This window comes from Oryza brachyantha, chromosome 11 (genome assembly GCF_000231095.2).
Source record: "Oryza brachyantha chromosome 11, ObraRS2, whole genome shotgun sequence".
Classification (NCBI taxonomy): Eukaryota; Viridiplantae; Streptophyta; class Magnoliopsida; order Poales; family Poaceae; genus Oryza; species Oryza brachyantha.
Window position 1 is genome coordinate 4574464 of NC_023173.2, and position 27984 is coordinate 4602447.

General features: G+C 41.3%; 2 protein-coding genes and 2 pseudogenes across 8 annotated transcripts; 3 read left to right on the plus strand and 1 right to left on the minus strand.

The window, feature by feature from the left end:
- Nucleotides 1-4081: 4081 nt before the first annotated feature.
- Nucleotides 4082-13455, plus strand: LOC102704283 (disease resistance protein RPM1-like). 2 transcript variants are annotated; one of them, XM_006662775.3, is made up of 2 exons: nucleotides 4082-4137; nucleotides 10456-13415. In XM_006662775.3, the coding sequence occupies exon 2, from the start codon at nucleotides 10461-10463 to the stop codon at nucleotides 13164-13166; it is 2706 nt and encodes a 901-aa protein (XP_006662838.3). In that variant the 5' UTR covers nucleotides 4082-4137; nucleotides 10456-10460; the 3' UTR covers nucleotides 13167-13415. The 2 variants fall into 2 exon arrangements, with proteins under 2 accessions (XP_006662838.3, XP_040384573.1); XM_040528639.1 differs by lacking the exon at nucleotides 4082-4137 and adding an exon at nucleotides 7004-7322 and having other exon boundaries at nucleotides 10456-13455.
- Nucleotides 13456-19314: 5859 nt separating this feature from the next.
- On the minus strand, nucleotides 19315-20301 carry LOC102721120 (annotated as a pseudogene).
- An 897-nt stretch (nucleotides 20302-21198) lies between these two features.
- LOC102721404 lies at nucleotides 21199-22436 on the plus strand (annotated as a pseudogene).
- A 272-nt stretch (nucleotides 22437-22708) lies between these two features.
- LOC102704558 (probable serine/threonine-protein kinase DDB_G0271682) lies at nucleotides 22709-27857 on the plus strand. Of its 6 annotated transcripts, none has more exons than XM_015842611.2 (5): nucleotides 22709-23168; nucleotides 23234-23386; nucleotides 23598-23745; nucleotides 24916-24998; nucleotides 25128-27857. In XM_015842611.2, the coding sequence occupies exon 5, from the start codon at nucleotides 25200-25202 to the stop codon at nucleotides 27243-27245; it is 2046 nt and encodes a 681-aa protein (XP_015698097.1). In that variant the 5' UTR covers nucleotides 22709-23168; nucleotides 23234-23386; nucleotides 23598-23745; nucleotides 24916-24998; nucleotides 25128-25199; the 3' UTR covers nucleotides 27246-27857. The 6 variants fall into 6 exon arrangements, 5 of the variants coding, with proteins under 5 accessions (XP_015698097.1, XP_015698096.1, XP_006662840.1 ...); XM_015842610.2 differs by having other exon boundaries at nucleotides 25131-27857; XR_005812741.1 differs by lacking the exons at nucleotides 24916-24998; nucleotides 25128-27857 and adding an exon at nucleotides 23828-24738.
- Nucleotides 27858-27984: the final 127 nt, after the last annotated feature.

The window sequence follows — 27984 nt, forward strand, 5'->3', positions numbered from 1 at the left end:
TTGGTAAAATCCTGGATCAAGAACAACCTCCCTTGCTTAGTGATGCCTAAACATCTTTGCTTCAGATCCAATTCAATAGGACTGTGTTGATAGATCCAATCAGCCCCTAGGATTATATCGTATCCTTTTAGTGGAATTAAATTGAATCCATTACTGAATTTTTCACTTTGAATGGTATACTGAGTTTCAGGCACTTGTAAGTCACTGACAATCTCCCCTCCTCCTGCTACTGTCACCCTTTTTGCCTGACTAGTGTGCAACTGACACCCATTCTTCACAGCAAAATCTTGATCCATGAATGTACTTGTACTGCCACTATCCACTAGTCCCACTGCCTTCGGACCATTTATATTAATGAGCACTGCAAAAGTATCTGGCCTAGTGGTGCCCAGTAATGCATTATGAGAGATCAGCATGAGTTCTTCTCCCTCTACTTCTTTTTCTTTGTGTGGACTGCCAGGAGCTGTTTTAAATTCCCCTTCTTTTTCCTCAGATTCTTCTAGTTCCTCCACTACTTCCCTGTCAGTTGGATCCATCAGTAATGCATAAACTGCCCTTTTGATTTTACACTGGTGTCTTGGATCCCAAGGTTCTTTACAGTACCAACACTTCCTTCCCTCCTTTTCTTTAGGAACATCAGGTTTGTTGGGCAGTTTAAAAGAATTAGGTCTGTCAGGAAACCTGTTCCTGTTGTATGAGTTAGGATGGAAACCTTTCCTGGCATTAGCAGCTTTTTCATAATTCTTTGCATACCAATATGATTCCAGCAGTCCTTGAGGCCTTTGCCCACTGACATCATGTTTGATATCACCTCTTAAACCCCCAATGAAACAACTGGTCAGGAAGGGCTCTTGGAGATATGGATGATCCCTCCTTACCAGGTCGACACATTCCTCAAATTTGTCAATATATTGATTGACAGACATCCCCTGTTGTTTCACATTTTGTAACATCTCCACAGCTTCATGCACATTTGCGTCAGTAAATCTTGTACTGATCATTGCACACAACTGAGGCCATGAAATCATCTGCCAAGGAATTCCCACACCTCTAAACCAGGTTGCTGCTCTTCCACACATATGAGCTAAAGCCAAATTGACCCATTGATCAAGTGGAGTTCCAGAAACTTCATAGAATTTCTCACATTGCTTCAGCCAATTCAGAGCATCATCACCATTAAATAAAGGTATCTCCAGTCTAGGTTCCTTGATAATGGCTTCAGCATAAGTACTATGACTTCCACGTGGATCAACATAAACATTCCTCTGAGCATCCAACATCCGCACCCCAGGAGCATGCTGGAATTGAAAACCTGGAGGTCTTCCCATATTATGCCCCTGTGGCCCTCCTCCTCCTCCTGGAAACCCAAAACTAACCCCCCCATTTTCTCCAGCTGGTGCAGGAGGTGGATCTGCATCAGGACTACCGATTGGAAACTTTGGTGGTACCCATTCTCCCAAGGGATCAGCCTCCGGAACCACACCCCAATCTCGCACAGCCCCACTAGCAGCATTCTCCTGATGTACTGCACTGACCCTGCACCTGCTGTATTCATTTGAATCACTGCAGGTACTTCTCCCCTCACCTCAGCCTCCTTTTGCTCACAAAATCGGACCAACAGTCCCTTGATCTCACTCACTTCTTTTTTCAGATCCTTTAGACCAGCAATATCCTTCTTGATCACCCCCAGTTCAGCTCTCAGTTCAGCGATATCCTCCATCTCTCCCGCCGAACTCTGAGATCTGGTCTTACTAAACCATACACACCCCATAACAAACCCCCGAGAAAGAATCGAGTACCTGAACTTGCTCTTCTGGTTCGAGATTTTACAGCGGCAACGGATATCGTGCTACCAACCTCCCAGATCTGATACTTCTCTTCGCTTGCTCTGATACCTATGTCAGATCCCGGGATGAGAACCTGATAATCTGAAGAAAACTGCACAAATTCAGTGAATAAAAACGAACGGATCGCCAAGTATTTTGGGTGGTCGCCGCAAGTCAAGATGAACCCTAATTACTTCTACTCCTAAGATACTAAAAATTACTTCTCACTTCATACTTCTCATTGGCCGCATCGGCTGGCATAAAAGGAGATTACAGCTGTGTTGTCTCAGAGTTTTTTTTTTTTTTTGCTTTACACGGGTGAAAGCACAACCCGACAAAAGATGACAAAAACAGTAAAGTAAATTAAGTTGCGACCGTTCGATCTTCATAACGTTTCGCCCGTTTTAGTCTGAGCCATCCGATGCTGCTTCACGCCTCCACTTGACATTTTCTTCAGACTAAGTTCAGATTCTCTTCTTCAGATGTTTTCTTCAGAATTCTTCAGACTTCCACTGATCCATTTCCAGTCCTGACAGTCGTTAACTTACGAATCCAATGAGAGGCGCAGCTGCCGGAGCACCGGGTAAGGCGACGCAATCGGATACGCCTGGGCACGCCACCCACGGCGGGCTGCTGCCGCCGCCGCCGCCGGCGAGCGCTTATTGGGGTTTGGCTCCTCCCTCCCTCCGCAGCAGCAGTCAACGGATTGCCTCCAACCTGGGCTGGGCTGGGCTGGTATGGGCCGATGAGGGTCGCTCTACTTACTTGGGTCCAGCATTTTGGGCTTTCTTTGGATTACGGCCTATGTTGAATTGGGCTTCTTCCGGAATGGGTTTCAATGGCATCGGAAGAGTGTTTTGTTGATCAGAAGTCCAGGTTGAGTCCCTCAACTATGAACATACGTTACTCTCTAAACTGGGTCAATTTTACCTTCTTTGATTCTTTGCATTATAGTGTTACAGTTAACAGTTTTATCAGTAATATTAAATAAAATAGGAAAAAATGGCCGTGAGGATGCGCGACCCCACGCTCTTGTTACAATGAAATTGCAGGTCTCCGTTTTAGTTGGATTATGCCTGCCTTTCTCTAAGCTGTCATCACTCATTAGTGATTAGAACATGGAGAGTGGGATTATGTTAAGCAGTTCAGTGCACGAACAGTGCAGCAGCCATTGCTACATTAACAATGTGCTCATTAATACATTTGCCAGGTCTCACGTATCTGACACTGAGTAGCATACTTGATACTCCATCCGTTTCAGAACTTAAGATGTTTAACTTTTTTTCTGTAATGTTTGATTATTTTTTTTATTCAAAAAATTATGAAAATATCATTTATTTTGCTTGTGACTTATTTTATTATCAAAAAAATTTAATCATGACTTGTTATTTTTTATATTTGTACTAAATTTTTGAATAAGACGAATGATAAAACATTGCAAAAAATAATTCAAATATTTATGAAACGGAGGCAGTAAAAAACATCGTCACATGTTCAAAAGCAGAACCGGCTCTATCTCAAATTCTCAATGGACGTCGGTAAAAAACCTCCAGCAAATGAGGCTCTTTTGAGCCAACGCTTAATTATTTTAGACTAATTAATTTACTACGTGCAAGCAAGGATCCAATATAAATTTCACGTATCACTTAACCACGGATCCTCTTATCCTTAACATATGAACAATTGATATGAATTTTGAGATCCGAAGATTCTTGGAAGGAAGATTCCACAGTAGTCTCCCGTCAAACACGCACAACTAGGCCAACTAGATGATGGTACTCCGTACTTGAATCGACTTCGTTCGTTTTGGGGTCAAGTCGTTGGCAGCTAGTTCAGAAAATTCAGGCAATTAATAAGATTTTATGGATTTTTGAGAACAGTGGCTTTGTGTGTTATTATGGCCGTGTTTACTTCCAAAAACATTATATCGAATCTTTGAACATCTAAATAAAACATTAAATATAGATGAATATTAAAACTAATTACATAGTTATAGAGAAAATCGTGAGACGAATCTTTTGATCCTAATTAGGACATGATTAACCATAAGTACTACAGTAACCAACGTGTGCTAATGAGGGATTAATTAGACTCAAAAAATTTGTCTCGCAGTTTCCAGACAAAATCTAAAATTTATTTTATAATTAGACTACGTATATGACCGTACATATCGATATGACCCTCTCCTAAAAAATTTTAGATCTAAACAGGGCCTATATCTGCCTGCTTCTCTCTCAACCTCGCATGCTCTCTGGCCGTCTCACCAGCTCTGCTCTTCGAGACACCTCTTGGTCTGCAGACTGCAGCTCAGGTTAGATTCATTTGTATCTGAATCTTGCTTTCTGGCTTTCTTGTGTGATCACCTTTTAGCTTTTCTGTCTTTCTTGTGTGAACTTTGCCTCTTTGAGCGAATGGCTGGTTAGTTCTGAAATTAATATCGGCAAATTAGTTCTGAATTTTGATCCTGAGAGAGCATATCTAGGAACTGCAGCAAATTCTCAGTCAGAGGGGGAATGACTTTCCTATGATCTATCATTTTTAGTGCCGATTTAGCTGCACTTTGTAGATTATTGTTGCTCTCAGTATAAACTTGCGTAGTTGCATGTATGTGTTTATTACATGTTTCAAGTATCTTTCACTCTGTTAGAAAAAAAAGACAGACAACGGACAGACACAGGTTTAACGTGGAGTGAAAACACTTACGAGGAAAACCACGAATATTGACCGACAATAACCACTATGAGAAGATGATTATGACACAGAAGAATACAATGGGCCGTTGGACCCTTCCCCTATAGATTATAAGGGAAAAATCTAAGAGTACTAATAACACTGTGAGGAGATAATTATAACACAGAAAAATATAATGGGTCGTTGCACCCTTCCCTATAGATTACAGGGGAAAATCTAAGAGCAAGACAAGTCTTATTAGCACACTCTAGGAGGACTAAAAGAAAAAACTAATAGTAATATTAGAAATCTAATAACATAGCCTGAATATATTGCATATTATAATTCAAATCATACCTCTAACCATCTTCACCTTGAGACGATTTCTCTTGTAGCATAAAAAACATTACTTAACAAAATACCTCGTACAGATAAATCACCTTGCGATAAATAGCCTTTTGTACTATGATGGACACCAATCAAGCTCGAGAAAAAAAGAGAATATCACTTATTTTGAACAGAAGCAGTGAATCATACCTCAAACTCGCCATAGAAATCTAATAGTATAAATTGGTATAATCCAACAAAGATACGTTTTGTGTGCCGGAACGAAGCACTTTAATCTCGTAATAAACCTCATGATAAATTGATCACGTGTTTACAGCAGTTTATCTAAAATCACATAATCAGAACAAGAACAATGAATCATATTTTAGACTCATCATGGGATTAAATCCTATATCAACAACTAAAATTGGTGAGAAATATGTCATTTGACTTTTTTCGGCCAAAGGGGCAATTGTTTGCTTATTCATAGAAAAATCCAAACGACATATTTGTAAATGAAAATATTTTGTGAATAAAAAATTATATACGTGTTCTTAGAGATCTAAAAGTTAACAGTGAAAAATAACCTATGATAAAAAACCTCAAAATCTGCTCTAAAGTTAGAAATTAAATTTTAGCCAATAAACGTAAGTACAAGCGAGAAAAGATAGAGTTGCCAACAACCACCCCTTTAGATTACTCGTACTGTTAATTTCAGCCAATAAACGTAAGCACAAGCAAGAAAAGATAGAGTTGCCAACAACCACCCCCTTAGATTACTCGTACTTGCAGTATATCACTTTCAGCGCTGTAAATTTGCAGTACGTGTTAACTACATGTCCGTTGTTTTTGTGTCTGTGTTCTTTTTTCTGAGAAGCATATTTTTATCCGGCGTAGATCCAACCAAATACACGGGGTCATTTTATTTGGATACGTAGCCTAATTAGGAGACTTAGGTACTTAAATACCTAATATAAAATTCATGCTCCGATAGAGATTTGAACCTAGGACCTTTGATACTACTTAGATCATAACAATAACTAGGCTACATGTCATTTCAAAATGTGTCTTTGTTTCTGCCTTCCAAGTGAAATGTTTCTATCCAGTCAGCACGAATAAGCTTAGGCCTTGTTTAGTTGCCAAAATTTTTTGGTAAAAACATCACATCAAACATTTGATCGGATGTCGAAAGGGGTTTTCGGACATGAATGAAAAAACAAATTTCAGATATAGCCTGAAAACCACGAGACGATTCTTTTGAGTCTAATTAATCCGTCATTAGCACATGTTGGTTATTGTAGCACTTATGGTTAATCATGTCCTAATTAGACTCAGAAGATTCATCTCACGATTTCCCCCATAACTGCGTAATTAGTTTTAGTGTTCATATATATTTAATGCTTTATTTAAGTATCCAAAGATTCGATGTGATGTTTTTGGGAATGCCTTAGGGGCTATTTAGTTCCCAAAAATTTTCGCCCAAAAACATCACATCGAATCTTTGAACACCAAAATAGAGTATTAAATATGGATAAAACGAAAAACGAAGTGCACAGTTATATGAGAAATCGTGAGACGAATCTTTTGAGTCTAATTAGTACGTGATTAGCCTACAGTAACCCGCATGCGCCAATGATAGACTAATTAGGCTCAAAAGACTCGTCTCGCAGTTTCCACGCCAGCCGTGAAATTCGTTTTTTCATTCGTGTCCAAAAACCCCTTCCGACATCCGGTCAAACGTCTGATGTGACATGCAAAAAATTTCATTTCACTAACTAAACGCCCCCTTAGCAAACTCTGGCTGTACAACATCTGCTGCAATGCTCAATGTTGTCGGATACGGAACTGGTGTCTCTAACTTTCGCTGCTCAAATAAGATGGTGTTTAGATTGAGAAAAATTTTAAGAGAAATGTCATATTAAATGTTTGACCGGATGTCGGAAGAGGTTTTCGGACACGAATGAAAAAACGAATTTCACGGCTAGCCTGGAAACCGCGAGACGAATCTTTTGAGCCTAATTAATCCGTCATTAGCACATATTGGTTACTGTAGCACTTATGACTAATCATGGGCTAATTAGGCTCAAAAGATTCGTATCAAGATTTCTTTCATAACTGTGCAATTAGTTTTTTGATTCATCTATGTTTAATGCTTTATTTAGGTGTCTAAAAATTCGATGTGATGTTTTTGGAGAAAAATTTTGAGAACTAAACAAGACCTAACTTCGCTGGAGAAGACGCAGTGACTTGTCCTGGCAACTGGCGTGGAACTTTCGTTTTCCCACCATTGGCAACCCTTTGGGTACCCGATTTCTAGCCAAAATTGCAACTTCAGCTCGTTGTTCATCATCTCCTGGGGTTGGTTATTCCCTGCGAAAAGTTGAGAGGGCAACAAAAAATTCCAGTAGTTTTGCAGATGTCGGAAGATCCGCCGGAGAGGAGTCATGCATCAGCATCCTCCTGCTGGGTCATCCCCTGAATCGCCGGTGAATGGACGAGGTGCGAGCGTGAGACGCCGCTGATGGCCTCCTTGTCGCCTCATCATTTGTACATTATTGCTATATAACTAATTGCATTCTTGCTTTACAAAACAAAGCTATATAGATTAACAAAACAGAGTTCAACATACCAGGGAGTTAAAAGATTTAACTCAGATTGAACACTGACTGAGGCCACGCTCTTCTACCTACATTAGCAAACTAGATTCTCTTATTTTCTGTACGTAAGCTTCTCGAACGGCTAAATGATGTATTTTTTATGAAAATTTTCTATAGGAAAGTTGTTTTGAAAAAATCATATTAATCTATTTTATATTTTTTATAATTAATAATTAATTAATTATATATTAATTTATTATAACGTTTTCCGCATCAGATAAGTTATTTTTAGCCGAACATAGCCTGAGTCTATCAGCTGGTATGATCGTATCGTAAAATACACCTGTTGCTGTTGTCGAAGCTTGAAGATATAGATGGAAATCGATCAACTAGTATTTATAAAGTACACCTACAATACTCATAAAACTTTTAATCTAAAATAGAAATCTAGGCTAAACCCCAGTTTTTTCTCATCTAAAATTTATCAAGAAGCATATCGGAGACAAATCCCTCGATATCTATTTATACCCTCAACGTGGATGTGCAAAGCTCAACGTGGATGTGCAAAACTCATATACCTAGCATGAATTAGGACTCCTGATCCTGTAAAAAACTATTCCTTAACTAAATCCAACTCATCTATATCTCTAACACAACCAATCCTCCCATATTACCATATGCACACAATTCCTCTTATATGTCATATGAAAAACTTCATCACCATGTGCATTGTCCTGTCTTTAGTATCCTGTAAAAAACTATTCCTTAACTAAATCCAATTCATCTATATCTCTAACACAACCAATCCTCCCATATTACCATATGCACACAATTCCTCTTATATGTCATATGAAAAACTTCGTCACCATGTGCATTGTCCTATCTTTAGTATCCCGCATGATCTTGTGATCCCTGGACGTCAACTACTTCCTAGCCAACTCTAATCCATCGATGAAAATACTCTCATCAGGCCTCAAGCAATACATGTACATGCACCAATAAAGAAACCATATTTTAAGCACAAGTTTATCTAACTTAACCTATTAGCATAACAATATTACTCATACGTATAGAAACAATTTAGAAAGTCAACCCTTAAAAAACAAATATGAAACCGAAAAGATTATTCAAAACATGAAACCAAAAAGCAGCTGCCGGTCAAACCGTGGGCCTGGTTGTCTGACTGCCGTGGTTCGTCCCCCGGATAAGATAACTTAACCCCTCGTTTTCTGTGTGCACGTTTCTCAAACTACTAAACGGTGTATTTTTAAAAAAAATTTCTATAAGAATTTTTTTTAAAAAAATCATATTAATCTATTTTATATGTTTTTAATAATTAATTAATTATATACTAATCTATTAACTTACCCCATCCTTATCGAACGCGGCCTTATTCATCAAACATCGTGAACTGTCGATTGTTCATCACTAAAAATTATATATCAACTCCTAACTCATTGATCTTATATAGGGAGGACAATAAAAGGACAGAAGGAAATTGGACCAAACAAAGAACAAGTAACCATCCTAAAACATGTGCATGCTTGTTCCCCATCAGCACTTTTTCTGTTCTGCTTTCCTATCAAACACCGTGAGAACATCGAAAAGATTAGCATCACTTTCTACAACACAACTTTATGGCATTGCAAAAGTATCTATTCCAGCCAAATAATCATAAAACAGCTTGGTATAAAGATATATGAGGGTCTGAATCCACAATGGAAGCTATTGGTGGCATTGTTAGAGAACTTTACTATCTATAAAGATAAATATTATGCTTTTCGACATATTTACAGTGTGAGAAACAATTGAATGGGAACACTGGGAGCTACTCTAGCCAAGGTGTGATGTTCAAAATACTCCAATAGATTGTTCTGGCCTCTAGGATTATTTCTCTCATTGGATGTAATCTAACAGATGAGATATACTCTTTATAAGACTCTAGATGTATATTGACAAATGACTATAATGTCCCTAAGTCTCTCCCATGCAAAAATCTGAGGGCAATGATGTACGTAATTCCTCGTGATTCTATGAACAACAGGGACAGCAATATCTCTTCCCCAAGCTCTCGTCTCTTCTCCCATTATCAAGCTTGTTAGGGCAAGCAATTGCTCTAGCAGAGACTAAGCAAAATATTCCCTCCGTTTCAAATTATAAGGCTTTCTAGTCTTACTAGATTCATTAGCACGTAAATCTAGAAAGTCTTATAATATGAAATGAAAAGAGTAATTTGTAAAGAACAACAGCAAAATAATTCACTGGCAGAAAGATGGAAAGGCTGAAAGCATTGGGTACACTTGAATACATCACCTGCCAAAGAAAGCACTATAGGTGATTGCCAACGACTATAAATGAAAGCTGGGACTTCAAAATACTAAGCAGTAGGTCTCACAGTCACAGCCTAACTACAAAAATGAAAGCTATAAACATCTGGCAAATAAAACGCCGAACCTTCAGTGTCACAGTAAGTGTTGTAGACACAGTAAACAAAACAGTTGCCAGTGACTTCCACAAATTTAGCCCCTTTTCCAAACATTTTCTACTAATAGATCCACAGCAAAACATATTAGAGAAATGGACCACTCTGAACAGCACGATGCCATTTGGCATTATGTTCATAGCATGGCACCATGGTATTTTGTGCCATAGAAGCGGCCATGTAGGATGGTCGATGGAGCCACAAGGTTCCACAAAATCTCTATCCTATAGGTGGCTACATGTACATGGTGACGGCACCAAAATTTCATGGCTTTATGCTTGAGACCTGTTTCAGAAAAGTTTTACCAGGGATTTAATTTATAAAAAAAAATGCCAAAACTACCCTCATGTAACAGAATGGGCACGTAGGGGAACAAAATAAGAACTCAAGAGAAGAGCATGTAGGGGATAACACTGAAACTGAGTGGCACATAAGTATTTATTTTCATAACCTTATTTCTAAATACTTATACAAGGACCGACACCCTGGGTTCTCCTAGTTTATTTCAGTTTGTTACTGCATTATCTAATACAATCTGTGCACCTTTGTTCAGTACACATGGAGGCTGTAATCCTTGCTGTTTCAAAGATTGGTTCTGTTTTAGTGGAGGAGGCCACCAAAGCTGCTATAACCGAGCTATCTGAAAAAGCTACAAATCTGAAGGAACTGCCATTAAAGGTTGAGGAAATGGAGAAGGAACTAAAGACGATGAACAATGTTATAAAACAGATGAGCACAGAACATCTTACAGACGAGATTGTCAAGGGTTGGATTGCAGATGTGAGGGGTCTGGCTCACCGTGTTCAGGATATAATGGACAAGTATTCATTCCATGCTCTTAAATTGGAAGAAGAAAATGCTGTCAAGAAACTCTTCACCAGAACAAAATATCTGACAGTTTTCAGTGAAATTGCTCAAGAGATTAGCAACATAGAGACGCAAATTGGAAATGTTGTAATGAGGAAAAAATGGTGGCTGAAGAAGTCCCACTACAATGCCAATACGCTTGCAGATATTGAAAGGAAACGGTCGCAAGACTGCCTTCTAGCTCCAGATGATCTAGTTGGGATAGAAGACAACAGGAAACTATTGACTGACTGGTTGTACTCAGGTGAGCAGGATAACACAATCATAACAGTATCTGGTATGGGTGGATTGGGGAAAACAGCCCTGGTCAACAATGTGTATGAACGGGAGAAGACCAATTTCAAAGCTTGTGTTTGGATTGTCGTGTCACAGACATATGATGTTGTTGATTTGTTGAGGAAACTTGTCAAGAAGATCGGGTCTCCTCAACAGACACAGCTATCAGATTTAGATGCTCGTGACCTGAAAAACAAAATAAAGGAAATGCTAAAGCATGGGAACTTTCTGATTGTACTAGATGATGTTTGGAATCGAGAAGCATATACTCAAATAGTGGATGCATTCCCACCCTGTCAAGGAAGTTGCATAATCATCACAACACGGCAGGGTGATGTAGCAGCTCTTGCTCACCCGACACGTCAACTCAAACTCCATCCATTGGAGCATAGTGACGCGTTTGATCTCTTCTGCAGAAGGGCTTTCTACAAGAACTACAAGTGTCCTCAGAACCTCGAGAAACTGGGCAATGATATAGTAGTTAGGTGCCAAGGCTTGCCACTGGCAATCGTATCTATAGGTGGCCTTTTGTCTTCATTGCCACCGGAGAATCATGCCTGGAATGAAACATACAAGCAGCTTCGAAGTGAGCTCACAAACAACAACCATGTTCAAGCGATTCTGAATCTGAGCTACCATGACTTACCAGGAGATCTTAGAAACTGCTTCCTGTATTGTAGTCTGTTCCCAGAAGATCATCAGTTATCACGCGAGACTCTCGTCCGGTTGTGGGTGGCAGAAGGCTTTGTGGTGCAGAATGAAGAGAACTCACCGGAGGAGGTTGCTGAAAAACATCTTCGGGAATTGATACAAAGGAATATGCTACAGGTTGTGGAAAATGATGAGCTAGGCAGGGTTAGTACCTGTAAGATGCATGACCTTGTGCGGGACTTGGCTCTTTGTATCGCTAAACAGGAGAAATTTGGTTGTGCAAATGATTATGGCACCATGCAGAGGATGGATAAGGAAGTCCGTCGCTTGTCATCGTGTGGATGGAAGGGCAAGGCTGTGATGCAAGTTAAATTCATGCGTCTCCGGACACTGGTAGCACATGGAATGACAGCACCTTCCCGTCACATGTTGTCCTCGATTTTGTCTGAATCCAGCTATCTTACTGTTCTCGAGCTGCAAGATTCTGAAATAACTGAAGTGCCTGAATCCATAGGAGACCTGTTTAACCTACGCTACATTGGCCTGCAGCGCACTAAAGTCAAAGCACTTCCAGAGTCTATTGGGAAGCTCTCAAGCCTCCAGACTCTCAACATCAAGCAAACCAAAATACAAAAGCTACCACGAGGCATTGTTAAGATCAAGAAGCTGCAGCATCTTCTAGCTGACAGATATGAAGATGAGAACCGCTCACAGTTTCGGTATTTTCTTGGAGTGCAAGCACCCAAAGAGCTATCCAGCTTGGAAGAACTCCAGACCCTTGAGACCGTGGAAGCAAGCAAGGAACTGGCCGAGCAGCTGAAGAAACTCATGAACCTAAGGAGTCTGTGGATCGACAACATAAATGCTGATGACTGCGCAAATCTTTTTGCTACACTGTCGAAGATGCCGCTTCTTTCCAGCTTGCTTCTATCTGCGAGTGATGAGAACGAACTACTTTGCTTGGAAGCTCTTAAGCCAGAATCAGAGGATCTCCATAGGTTGATTGTCAGAGGGTGCTGGGCAGCTGGGACACTAGAGTACCCAATATTTCGTGACCATGGAAAAAATCTCAAGTACTTGGCCATAAGCTGGTGCCGTCTTCAGGAGGATCCTCTACTCCTGCTTGCACCATACGTGCCAAACCTTGCCTATCTTAGCCTTAACAGGGTGAGTATTGCAAGCACCTTGGTTCTTTCTGCAGGGTGCTTCCCACATCTGAAGACACTCGTCTTGCAGCGTATGCCTGATGTAAACCATCTGGAGATCATAGGCGGTGCCCTCCAGCATATTGAATGTTTATATGTAGTGTCACTGCCAAAGCTAGATAAGGTCCCTCGAGGCATCGAGTCCCTTGGGTATCTCAAGAAGCTGTGGCTGCAGGGTCTGCATACGAACTTCAGATTTGAATGGGAGAAAAATGGAATGCACCAAAAGATGCAGCATGTTCCAGAACTGCGCGTCAAGGGCTAGAAGTTTGCTTATTTCTGCAGTAATATTCCTCTATGGTGAGTCTGGGCACAGCCACATTATACACCTTCCAAGTCATAGATGAGCTAGTGGCACCGGCCACTAGATTGCAGCCTCAGTATTGGAAATTTGTCCTGGTAAATTGGCTTTCACAGCCGTCAGGATTCATCAAGCTCCCTCTTTATGATATGTTGTATTGTTTTTGTTGCTTCATAACATTCTCAGGACTTATGATCCTTGTCTTTCAGTGTTAGACTGCATTATTAAATAATGGTTTTACTCATTTTTCATCTCCAAATTCATGATTCCTAGAAACCTTGCTAGTTGGTACACAGTATTCAGTACTGTAATATACTAGTATGACTACATAATATTTGCCATAATACCACTGAAATGGAGCACCATCACAAATTCACAGTACATGGGTGCTTTCCTCTCCACATAAGTCAAAATGAATCTAGTAAAATTTTAACTTTCAAACATTTTAAATGCTAACATAATTTAAATGGCTAGAATGACAAAACAAGTGTTTAAACAAAAAATAAAAATAGAACACACATCTGAAATAAGTTTCTGACAGGTTTCAGTTAAAAAAGGGGAGGATTCAGCATCAACGGATTTGTCTTGTTTGACTATAGATGACAGAAAAATAAGGTGAAACGGATACATGCTAAACAGTCATGACAAACAATGTCCAATGGTGTAGTCGTGTTTCCTAGATATTAACTACTGGTTTTAGCTGAAACAGTCTGAATGACAAGTCTGCATTTCAAAGAAGCTCTCTTCGTGGTAGTAACATGTTTGTATGTCCGAAATGCTAAATCTGTATCCTGTCCTCGATGAACACGATCAATGGCATTTTCACTCCTATATAGAGTCGTGATAACACTACTTGCTCATCAGCATAGCCACAAATACCAAAATCGACGACGAACTGGGGCATTAATTAAACCGCAGAGAATCAGCTTGTTACCTCGGCCAAAAGGGGCCAGCTTCCAGCCGCCGCGGACCCCGTGCGCGGGGGGTGCGCCGAGAGGGCGCTCGCCGCTCAGGACGGGAACGCCGCCTCTGGTCGGCGGGCATTGAACTCCCATGGAGCAGACGGGCGGCTGCGGGACCGAACGCGTCCCATCCGGACGGAATCCGCGCTTCCTCTCCCGCGCCGACGCCACCGGGGCGCTGCCTTCCCTGCGCGCCCACGCTCCGTTCTGCGTTGTTTCCCTCTGCCCCATGCTGTCCCCCTCCGCGGACTTCGCCGCCGGCGACGATTTCCACCAGTGCTTGGGGGAGCTTCGCTAACATGTTATTTTGTCGAATTATTCAGAGAAGGGGAACTAATTTAAATAATCAAATTAAATTTTTAGGATTAAATTAAAGAAAATGAAATTTTTCCTTTTTTTTTAACGACTGCGCTACAGAACGCCGTTAGAGCAATGAGATAGTTGTTAATGCATTTGTCTCTTTCCATATATGGCCTGTCAACTTTAAACATTGCTCACACATGAAGATATACTTGCATGCATGTATCTCTTTCCATTAAATATTTTCTAACTTTATACATCGCTCACACATGAACACGAGGACAGTCTCAATGGTATATTAATAATGATTTCTATCTTCATTAAATAGCTTGTCACATCAGTAAAATAGTGACATGGCAACGTAATTAATGAAAAAAGAAAAGAAAAAATTTAGAAATGATTTTCTCATGAAGAAACCAAGTTTTCTCTCTATCCAATACACCAAGAAACCATAAATTCACCATTAGAGATAAACTATTTCTAGGAGACACGTGTCACACTCATCATTTGGGAATAATATATATAGTTAGGAGAGAGAAAAAGAAAACATTTATTACTCGAAAACACATCTATTATAAAAAATGGTTTCTATAGATGATTTCTTATACTATAGCAATCATGTCAGTTTATTTCATTGGGACTGCCCTGACCATACATGGGTGATAAGTTGTCTAACTCGAGCAGCACCAAGCCAATGTTGGCACAAAAATTAAGACAAGACCTATTATCATGCAGTTTACTATATGGGACTACGTTGAATATTACTTTTTATTTCTTTTTTATATCGTTAAAAACTAGCTTTTTGATTCTTTTTATTCCACTCTAACAATATAAAAACATTAATACATAAATTTTTTTATTCCCCTCACTACCATGATGGGTTGATGGGTTTAAGTATGAGATATGTATACTTATGTAGATACGAGGTTTATAGCTACCTATAAGTACAACCAAGCTTTATCAAGTTTTGAACGTATTAATATGGAGATTGTATTTTTATGATATCATCAAGTTTTTGTGATGGTGGGTACAAGATTCTTATACCAAATGATATACCACTCACGCCATATCGACCTCACTACATGCTGATATTAGTAGGTATCAATTGATATTTCAGCGACGTTGATGCCATACCAACATTAGTCAATACCATCTGATACTCATTAGTACCAGTAGATACTCGTCGGTACCACATGATACCATATTATTATTGGTAACGGTTGATACATGCCATCAACGATGTTATCGGTCTTTTTTTTTTTGCCCTAACCCAAAAATAAAAGTCCATACATGAACTTTTTGTCCTTTCTTTCCTCTCCAATCCATGGATTAGCAAACCTTGATCGAGTTTTCCATCCTGTCGACGATGACGCTTGAGAAAAATTATAAGTGACATCTAGTCTTGTTGGGGATATTGAACCATGGAAGATATATTGTCCCTCTATTATTTTTGTCCTATTAAAGGTATCATCAAGGTTTGATGGTATTATCATATATGTATCACCGAAAAACTGATTCATATTTTCATTTTGTTTTTTGATATTTTTCTTAGTACTTTTTTGGGTTTTTTTTTCATGTGTTGCCGCCAGAGATCGTTTCATGACCTTTTTCGGAGAGCAAATTTTATCAATGAATCGGTTGCTGGTTAGTCATAGAAGGAACTAAAGCATGCAGTGCAACGGTTTAAGAGCATCTCCAATCGATGTCTACAAATATAGCCCCAAAAACCCTAGATTGGGGTCATTCCAAAAGATTTTAGCCCCAAAACATGTCTTAACTTCAACAACTCCTCTAAAATTGATTTCTAAAAATGTTTTAGTTGGCCATGTATGAAAATAAATAGAGATGACAGCCAACTATTGTATTCAACGTGAAACTGATATAATGGACAACAATTCAAACTTAGCCAACGTGATAATGAATCAGCAAATTAGTCTTGGAAGGTGTTTACGTCAAAATGTGAACGTTGACGTGTCACATATGAAGGCCTGGGAGTCAATCTTAGACAGCTCTAGTGCAGGACCTAAATTCTTAGATGATGCGTGGCCGTGCTAGTCAGTTTGATCCTACAACTGACAAGATAAACGGTGAAACAAGCTCATCGGCTATCAAGCTGATAGGTGAATAAATATCCAGCCGATCAGACGCCAATTCTGCAGCGGTTAGCCGATGGTATAAACGATTGGCTGTAAAAAGTTTGGATTGGCTAGAAACTTGATAGAAATAGAATTAAATTAAATATTAGACCAACATAATCTGCCAAGTTACTTATTAACTTTAGTTGATCGGACAAGCCCTATAATCAGATCAAACTAGATATACAGAGATTGTACTTAACCAAGACAGCATGCAGTCGAGCACGATATGATTATAAGAAACATGAAGATCTATAATGCTAATAAATAAACCGGCGAATTACTTGGAATAAACAATGAATCATATGCTGCGATCGGCTAAACCCAACTTGCATATAATTCTCATAAGCCGATGCAACATAAATAACTATCAATCTAACTAAATCAAGCTGATTGGTATAGAAATAATGTAGTAAAGCAATCGACTACTCTATTGATGTAAATATGATAAGCATGTAGATCGGCAAAAATCATCGGCTGTAGATGGCGGACAAACAACCAAGATCTATAAAATACCTAGCCTAGATTGCTAAGAATAATCATAGAGATCGGACCCAACCGAGACAGTTCAAGATTAAACCTAGCAATGTCAGGATAGATACTAAACAGATCTAGATTGCTATCAAACCAATGAGTCAATGACTGGTAACTTATCGGCTAGTATTCCGATAAAACAATGAGTAAAATACATCAATCTGATATAAACCATCTGACAAACGTAATCTACTATATCGGACTGAACCGAGACAATACTAGATTGAATATGTCAAACAGCGAATTTCAAACCAACATAGATCGCCCAAAGTGGCCGACCAGATCAACTCAAAACACGAAAGTGGTCTAAGTTGAAACTAATGCGATAACTAGCAATCACGCAATTTGATTAGAAGATTAGACTGAACCGAGACAGTTCTAATCTAGCCGAACGATTACCGTGGTCCGGCGGAACGTAGAACTTACCTCTCCGTCGGAGATCGAGACAATGCAGCCCCACGTCAGGTGCCAACTTCCGCCGGAATTAAAACCTCGGTGAAGAGGGTGGCGATGCGCCGAAAGGAGTTGATCTAATTGATTGGTGGATGATTTATAATGACCCGGGGCACATATTTATACCCTCGGGTGGATAGTAGTTCATGTCGAACACAACACACGACTCCTAATAGATAAAAAGAAATAACAAACTCCTAGATATATTCTCTCTAAAACACAAGTCCCGATCGAACTCTAACAACCTTAGAGATAAAATAAAAATCCTAACTAACTCTAATTAATAGATAAATTTACTCCGCCAAGCCTTGGTCTTCACGATTCCCTATTGAATTTGAACTCTTCTAGATAAAATATCTATCGGCAATTGCATCTTTCCTTATCCAAATCCAATACGAAAATTTACCAAATTTTGGTGTTAACAGAAGGACACTATAATCTAAAAAAAATATTGTACCTAAATGTTTGGTTAAACTATATGTCAATCATCCATATCCCAGCCTAAATGTTTGGTTAAACATGTAACATATCAGAATTTGCTATCAGGACAGATACGCAGTTCCAAAAACAGTCAGTTTTAAATTAATGAAAGCTAAATGGTACATTTCATAGAATCAGCACGTAAAGAGGTTAGACAATACCAAATAGTCTTAAAAAATTTATATTGCACTTGAGCACTATTCTCCAGTCTTAGGGTACTACATTGGTGTAAGTCTACTATTCTGATTAAATCTCTTTCTTTCAATAATGATATGAAATCTCTCTAAAGAAACAAAGTTGATGTAATATAATTGCTGCAGTAATTCATTATCACTCTTATGTTATAGCGTTGTAAAACCATGATGTTTCTATTCTTTGTTAATTACTGCTATCCTTGTAAGTTATGATATTTTTTTTGTTTTAATTGTATTATCTCTTTTAACAGGTAATGGAGATCTTAAATATGATCAAGAAGCATTTAAACATTATGTCTGCAACTATAGTGTTAGCAAAAGGCTTGACAGCTTGACGACATGACTCTGCATTTCGAAGGTTAATTAGGTGTTAATCCAAATTTCTAATGATACATATGACCTTCGATCTATTTATGGTTTTGCAAACAAATAAACAGCCATGGAATATTCTAGCGAGAGCTACTGCAGTCAAAAAGGTCAAGATTTGCGATGTAGTTGCTGGGCGAGGGCTGGGAATCGACCGCCTGCCTGATCAGCTAGATGAGCCTGCAGGCCGCATGTGATGCGGGCATGTTAAAATCAGGCATTGTTTGTGTCGTCTGCGTTGTGAAAAGCACACGATCTGGGTCAAAAGCTCACAACTGACGAAGCGCGAAGCAAAAAAAATTCTAGCGACGGGAGAAGGAAAATTATGCAAGGTGACCTATAGTGTACACACAAATAGAGATGTGTGCAGCTAAAATATGTATGGTGACCTATAATGTACACGATGTAAATGTACACCAGTGTACAGCCATGGCATACGTTCAAAATTTTTTGAATCTGCTCGCTAACTCTAGCGCACACAGTACACGCTGGGAGAAGGAAAATTATTTTCCCATGTGCTGCAATCATTAGTGGTAGAGTGATTAAGCATATCATTAGATAAACATGGAACTAATTTGTATGTATGATGGCGAGGGATGGATAGCTAAGATTGCACTTATACATGAACATATGAACATATTGTATGTGTACACATCAACGAATTTAATAAATAGTAGCTATAGTAGTGTCATTTCAATCTATAAGCCACGACGCCTGATAGAGAAGCAGAAGCAACCAGAAGGCTGCCCCACTGGTGCCGGCCTCTCTTGGTGTCCAGCTTCTCTAGCATTTTCACCACCTCCTACATCTCTGGACGTGACGCTGGCTCGACATCCCAACACCTTCTCATAATACGCGTCATGTCTCGTGGGCAACACTTTAGGATCTTGGGCCTTAGGTGCTTGTGGAGAACCGCTGATTTGACGTCAGCGAAAACATCCTTGTAGGGCATCTCGCAGCAGTAGATTTCTCATAGGCAAATACCAAAGTTGTATACATCGCACTTGTAATTGTAAGGCTTCGGCAAGCACCTCCGGCGCCATGTAGCACGGCGTGCCTGTTAATGCCGTTATGTCATTCGGGTCAGAGTCAATGCAGGCAACGTCAAAGTCAACAATCTTGAGGTTGAGCTTGTCGTCGAGGAGCATATTCTCAGTCTTGACACTGCGGTGCACGATCTTCCTCGAGTGTAGGTAGCTCAACCCTCTCGCCATTGCCAGCGCGAAGTTGACGGTGTTCTGGTACGATAATTTGCACTTGATATGCTTGATTAGATAGTCCTTCAATGTTCCTCCGGTGAGATGCTCGACGAGGACGAAGGACGTTGTGTCCGGCGGTGGCGAGATACCAACGAATGCGCCAGGCGTTGTTGGCAATGTGGATGGTCCATCTCGTGGCAGGCGTCGGTGACTTTCCGCAGCGACTCTCCAAGGCGGGCGATCTCTTCCGACGTGGAGTGGCCGTCCCGTCCCCACTCGAGCAGCTTCACGGCGACGTCGCGGCCATGGTACTTGCCGCAGAACAGCGTACCGTGTAACCCCTGCTTAACAAAGTCGTTGATCTCCAGATCGGAGAGATCGATCTCCCACGGCGCCTTTGGCGCCTCACCGCCGGCGTTGAAGCTGCTGCTGCTTCGCTTGCTGGCAGCCATGCTCTCGTCGGAACGTATGTCCATGCTGGAGAGGTCAAGCAGATCTGTGCTCACTTTCTCCTCCGCTCCCAAAGTCGTCTCTCTGCCGTAAATTGCACACTGGATGGATGAAGTGAAGATCGATGTGATGGGGAGGGGCTTTCGGTTGTCGATATAAATGGCTGCGAATGTTGTCCGAAGCCGGCTGGAATGCAGTAACCAAAACGGATTGGAGTTGAGTTCCGATCTCAAATCGGACTGATACTTCTTGTTCCTATTAATCAACTTAGCACATTAAAGCACATTAGGCCATATTGACCGCCCGATCAGTCTTGCGATTGGTGATTTCAGCCTCGCCAAGTTTATCTACAGAATGCTTTGAATTTCGTGTATACTGTTATCTCCATTTTATATTACTAAACTACAAAAATACTTGTGCGTTGCAATTGGTTAAGCTAATTTCATAATATATATTAAGTTAATTTTAATTATCTCCGATTTTAATAGATGATGCCAGCTTTTTGGCACATATTTGACCCTTTGTCTGATTTAGAATTTTTATGCAAATATAAACGTTATGCTTGAAATACATATCTGATTATGCCATTATTTTCTTCGGTATTCCGGGCCAAAAATTTCGTACGTGGGCCACATGGGACACGCGCTTTGGGCCGGGCAGCATGGTTCGCGCCTGCGTGTGGCTCGTCGTCCGCCCTTCATCGGGCGGGCTGGCTGCGTTGCCAGGCCGTGCGCTCGTGGTCCGTCATCCGGTCGACCGAGACAAGTAGGGATTTGCCGCAAGGAATAAATCCATATTACGTCACTCGACATGATGCCGAGTCTGTATTACGTCCCTCAAGTCGAATACTATATATCTGTACCTCTTATGTTATAAAAACCGTTTGGTATAGGTCACAAGGCTGTTTGGACACAAGTCGACCCATGTTTTGCTTACGTGGCGCATGGTGGGACCTACTTGTCGGGGTGGTGGCCGGCGGTGCTTCGTTGGGGCTTCGTAGTGCATGGTCTGGTTGTTGATAACTTGCCATCACTGCAGGCCGCGGCCTTGCTCCTCCACGCGCTGAATGCTACCAGGGTAAAGCCGTCAAGTATGACACCGACGCATGTGTGCTCAGCGCGTTCGTCGGCTCTGGCGCTGACTTCATCGTCGGCCTCCCAGACCGCCTTGTCCCGCGCCTCACCACCGACCCGTCTGCTGCAGCCATGTGGGTGCATGCCAATATTCTGCCTCACAGCCCTGCGACGTCCGTCACCGCTGTCACCGTCGACAACGAGGTGCTCACCAACAATGACAGCACCATCCTCCGATCGCTCCTCCCGGCCATGCAGTCGCTCCATGCGGCCCTCGCCGCCTGCAACTTGACCGCCCGCGTGGCCGTCACCACAGCGCACTCCCTCGCCGTGCTCTCCTCCTCCTTCTCGCCCTTCTCCGTCGCCTTCCGCCGCGAGCTCCTCCCATACATTACCCCTCTCCCCACCTTCCTCGCTAAGACCAACTCGTCATTCCTCATCAAGGCCTACCCTTACTTCGCCTACAAGATCGACGGAAACCGCGTCGACCTCGACTACGTGCTGTTCGAGGCCAATGCTGACGTCAGCGACCCGGCCACAGGGCTGCACTACGACAACATGCTGCACGCGCAGCTGGACACGGCGATCTACAAGGCCAACTACGGCAAGCCGGTGGATATACGTGTGTCGGTGACCAGGTGGTCATCCCAGGGCGGCGGCGACGAGGCCGAGGCAACGCCGGAGAACGTGGTAAGGTATAATGGCAACCTGATGCGGCTGGTGGCGCATGGGAAGGAGACGCCAGCGGCGCCCGACGAGGCGCTGCAGGTGTACTTGTTCGCGCTGTTCAAGAAGGACATGAAGCTTGGTCCGACGTCCGAGCGTCATTACGGGTTGTTCAAGCCAGACGACACGCCGGTGTACGATGTAGGCGTGAAGGCGCTGACAATGGGTGGCAGCTGGAAGGAGAAAGGCAATGGCACTAGCGGCGGCGGCGCCGGAGGGTGGTTGTGGCGGAAGGGCTCGGAGGGGCGGACGGTGCAGGACCCAAAACTGGATTCTACACAGTGTCTCCAGCTGCACACAAGGTGTTTAAGCAAATAACTAATTACACTTTGCCATTCCCTCAACAGTACCCTGACAAGTGAGTCCCACCATGCGCCACGTAAGCAAAACATGGGTCAACTTGTGTCCAAACAGTCTTGGGACCTATACCAAACGGTTATTATAATATAAGGGTACAGATATCTGGTATTCGACTTGAGGACGTAATACTGACTCGGCATCATGTTGAAGGACGCAATATGGACTTATTCCTTGTCGCAACGGGCCACGTTGTTCCAGGTCGGCCCAACGTCCATCCAAGGCCCACAAGTGGCGCTGGCTTTCCCGTCGTCGTCACTACTCACTGCCGCCTCCACCTCTTTGCGCCGGCGCATCAGCTCGCCGGAATCCTCGTCGGACCTCCGCCGGCCGCCGCATCCCATGGCCCGCCGCCGGCCTCCGACTAGCCCCCTACTCCGTCCTGCGCCCGCGTTGACGGCGCCCCCTCCGCCTCCGGTACCACCCCCCCTCCATCCATGGCTATCTTCCCTTTTTTTCATTTCTTTTTTTTTTTGCAGAACACCACCAACCATGGCGATCTATCTAAATCGTCTCGTCCATTTCGTCTGATATTCTTTATACTCTTGAAAAGGCGTTTCATCATTTATCTTGTATGCTAGATGCAGAGGATTTCATTTTTCAGGACGATGATGCTTCCAGATTTGTTTTCAAGATTCCGGCGATCATCTATCTATCTGATGGCATCAGTGCGTTCATCATCAGCGATCCCATCTGATCTGCCGACACTTGACCGCGCCCCTGCGGACGCTGCGGCGGTAGGTTCAGCTTCAGCATCCACGAAAATTCCTGAGGAAATGGGTTGACTGATTCCACACCGCAGGATCATTAAATCGACCCACTTGGCTGCTTCCTTGTGCATCCCGGAAGAGAATGGCTGGCCGTGCCACGTGGATTCGATCCCAGTTGCTACACCCACCACATGCTCGCTCGCTCTGTGCAAAGTCATGGTCAACTCCTTTTGCATTTCATATAAGTAATGAATCTAAACGTTCATTTTTTAAATAATCGGTTAGTTATCTCTCAAAAAAAAATAATCGGTTAGTTTTGTATTATTTCGTGTTTTTTTTCCTGTTTTTTCATTTGACGGATGGCTACGTCTGTAGAGGAATTGAAGAGCTTCTAAGTAATACTGATAGATATGGATAAATATGTTATTGTTGAATCTGAAGGTTCCTTTGCTTCAGAAGAAAGGAATAGTCATTAACAACTCGAGGGGAGGGAGAAAAAGCTGGTTGCGACCGGCCGGAGAATCGGAGTCAGTCGTCCTGCCAGACATCGCCGGTGTTGAGCAGAGTACCATCATCCTGAAATCTGTGGAATCCTTTCGCTGAGGTGTGCACGGAATGCTACTATGCTTAGCTCAATTACTGGTTTTTTCCTTCTTGAGTTTCTCTTGGACATATACTTTCTGTAGGCAGTATATGGATTACAACAAGGCTGCTTTGAGTTTGATATTCGGTTATGTATTTGGGAATTGGATTGGGGTGTTTTCATCAAATCTTGCAAAACAGTGTGTATACGGCAATATGGAGCACAAAACCACAGGTGCTGTATTCATTTTGCACGAAACCTCATGATGGAGGTGCTTGTTGTTTAGTAACACAAAACAAGGTGATATAGCAGTCTCCATTCCAAGTGAGCACAGGCACACACATGGGTGCTGGAATGGCTTGAGGCTTCCACTGCAGATTGAAGGATGAAAAGCCACCAGACATCTTCATCCTTTTCCTTGCCTAGTGTCTAGTGAGAGAGCAAAATCAGCACAACGCTGTGGTGCTCAAGGCCAGGGCTGCAGCTTGCCCTGGTGTGGATTTCTGGTGCTGGAGACCAGCATATAGGGCACCATGGTTATGAAGGTGTGTGCGTGGGTGTTCTTGATTATTAGGCTACTAAGGTGACTTTTGGGTTTTTGGTTTGGCTGGATTTAGCAAGATTTGTTATATTGGATTATCTGAACAGTAATTCAGTATCTTTCTGCGAGTTTGTAACTAGATTTGAGGTTTTCTCTGATTACCTTTGGGGAATTTGTGAGTATGTGTCTTAATTAGTGTGATAATTTACTCACTTAATTGGGTCATGCCGTGTGAACGATGATAATCCATCTTCATCCTTTCCTAGTTGCATACTTCAACAGGTACAGCTAACCATGGACAGCAACATCCCTGTTACACTCTCAAGTGTCTTCATCAATCCCTTTTTTCTTCATGATGTGTATGCGAACAATTTTTGTGCTGTGATACTGCAGTTACATGAAACTAGTTACATCAACTCACTCTTATGCAACACAATATTAGCCCTCCATTGCCACCAAGTGTTCTTGCTTGAAATGGAGTGTGCTGAAAATATGAGGTTTTCTCGGTGTTGTGAGCAAAAGAATACAAACATGTGCTTTTATGTCATAACTTTGCTCTATATACCTGTCAAATTTGCTATATTGTTTCCATCAAAATAAGTTTAGGACAATTGATTCTACAACTGACAATCTAATCCTTTTGGCAACAGGTTCTATGTTCACATGTTCAGATAGTTTGGCTAAAAAGTTGGTCCATAGAGATAGTAAAGCGTGACAAACAACTGTTAAACAAGTTGAGTGCATACAGAAAACATTGGACTGAATTAAATTATATGCTGCCTGAAAACATATTTTAATCTACGTTTTTAATATTACTGCTAAATTTCAATTTTTTCTTATCATTTTTTCTTTGTTATTTTAGCAGAGACACAGTGCTCAACATTGAAGGATCTGTAATGTTGGTATATGACAGAACTTGCAGAAAAATAAGACTATGACTGGAAGTATCTCACAATACCATGATAAGTTCAAGTTTAAAGTAGACATCAAACAGAATATTAAGGTTTTCACAGAAGATGAGATTAAACGGATTACTAGCAACTTTAGCGTTCCCATCGGACGAGGTGGCTTTGGAGAAGTCTATAGAGGGACTCTTGATGATGACTATGATCTTGTTGCAGTGAAGAGATATATCAGCAAAGATCTAAGAAAAGAGTTTATGGAAGAAGTAAGCATCCATAGTCAAATGAGTCATAAAAATGTGGTGGAGCTCATAGGCTATTGCATTGGAGAAAGTACTCTAATGATTGTTACTAAGTATATCTCCAAAGGAAACCTTGATGACATACTCCACAACAGTGACATTTCCATCCCTTTGGATGTAAGACTTGGTATTGCTATAGGGTGTGCAGAAGCATTGAGCCACATGCATTCAATGCATTTATCAAGTGACAGTCTTGTTTGTCATGGTGACATTAAGCCTGCCAACATACTTCTAGATGACAATCTGACAGCGAAATTGTCGGACTTTGGAGTGTCAAGGCTTCTTTCAGGTGGCGTTACTCAGTATACTGAACATATAAAAGGAAGCACATCCTACATGGATCCTATATACTTTCAAGAGGGTTGTCTTACTCCAAGGAGTGATGTTTATAGTTTTGGAATAGTTCTCGTGGAACTAATAGCCCGAAAAAGGGTAAGAAAAGGTGACGTTAACCTCATTGGATCTTTCAATAAAGCCTGTGCAAGTGGGAAAGACAGAGAAATATTTGATTCTGCAATAGCAAATAAGAAGAATATGAAGATTCTCAAAGAAATGAGGAAATTGGCAATCGAATGCCTATCACTGGACATTCATAAACGTCCTCAGATGAATGTTGTGGAAAAACGCCTTCGGATACTTAAAAAGGAATTAAAGAACATACATGAAAAGTATTCAGAATCCATTTTGGCGTCGCACCAAGCATGGCACAAAAACTACAACCAGGGCATAACCATGCCAAGCTATAATTCTAGGACACAGCTTAAGAAGAGTTTGAGCATTTTCAAAAGAAATCTTAGCAGTTCTAAGATTTTGTTGGAACTTGGCAATGTGAGGATTTTTACACAAGAGGAGCTAAACGAAGTCACACAGAATTACTCTTATCTTCTCAGTGGAGGTACTTCGGGTAAGGTTTACCAAGGAACGCTTGAGGACAATACGGTGGTAGCGGTGAGGAGATTTTCTGAGGTATTTGAGGGCTTTGAAGAGGCATTTATCAACGGAGGGATGATCCTTTCTCAAATTGTCCACAGGAACATCGTCAGACTTTTGGGTTACTGCTTGGATGCTGATTGTCCAGCTTTCGTTTATGAGCATGCTGCTAGAGGTACTCTTTCTGATGTTCTAGATCGCCATGAAGATTTCCCACTGCATTTACGTGTGAAGATTGCAGTTCAGACAGCAGAAGCATTAGAATACCTCCATTCCTCACCAACTGGTATCATCAAACATGGTTATGTTGTGCCATCCAAGATACTTGTCGATGACAATTTCACACCGAAGCTGACAGGCTTTTCATGGGCACAGAGGCTTATCAAGGCAAGTAAGGTCACCATTGATGACGATGTAATTTGTAATGGGTTCAACAATGGTGCATTTCATGATCGGTGTGTGTCGCTAAAACTGAAAACCGATGTGTACCAGTTTGGTGTTCTTCTTTTGACACTCATCAGTAGGAAGAACTTTGTGTTTTACGCGGATCATGATCACCTCATCTTACAACTCCGTGCAGCTTACAAGACAGATAACAGTGGAAGGGCATTTTTTGATGATGATATCGCAGCTCGTAGTGAAGATATTACTCTGCTTGAAGTGATCGGGAGGCTATCGCTGAACTGTGTTTCTGAAATAGATCAAAGACCAACAATGAAAGAAGTGGCAGAACACCTTCGGATAATTAGGAGATCTTGGAAGAATAATGGCAGAGCAGATGGAGCCACACTGGTATCTGAAGCTGTAACTAAATCTCGTATCACCGGAGCTGAAGGAACTACTTAAAATTGACAGGCCACTTGGTTCAGATATCAGAGATTAAGCCGAATTGATCGTATGTACATATTGCGTGATGTGTTGTATTGTTACTGGAACATCTTGCATGCACAGCAGTTTGATTTGCAATTGTGCTGCCAGTCAAATGAAGTCATCTGAACTTGCATGCCATCTGCTTCTCATGCTGTCGATCCCATGATGATATCTGAAATTGGTTCTGCTAACGGATCCAGAAAATTTAAGTTCAGTGTTCGAAGTGGTGTTTCCCTTAACACATGTTTAGCCAGCCATCAATTCAAGACCACAAGATTTATTTCATTTCGATAGTGACCTAAAAAGCCTCAGCTGGTGATAAGTGGAATTTCTATTCAGTTAGTGATGTGAATTACTGATTACAAATTTACAAGCACTATAGTGAACATTTGAAAACTCATTAGTTATGGTGCTAGGTGGCCATCCAAAGCCAAAGGTGGACCATTGTGCTTGTGTGTCAGAACTCAGAAGGTATATAGTATGCATGCTTATTTGAGTACGATGCATTTGTCTGTTACAAAGAATATTTCTTAATTGGATCGATTTTGTTCGTTGCAAATATATCCATCTATTTTTGTTATATACTACTATTTTGTGAAATATATGTTGCATTAATGAAACTAAGTGAAAGAGCAGCATGAGCCAAGTGGATCTGGACCATGTACAACTAGGTACAGGAAATCGCAAACTTACCATTCCATTTTTTCGCTTCGGT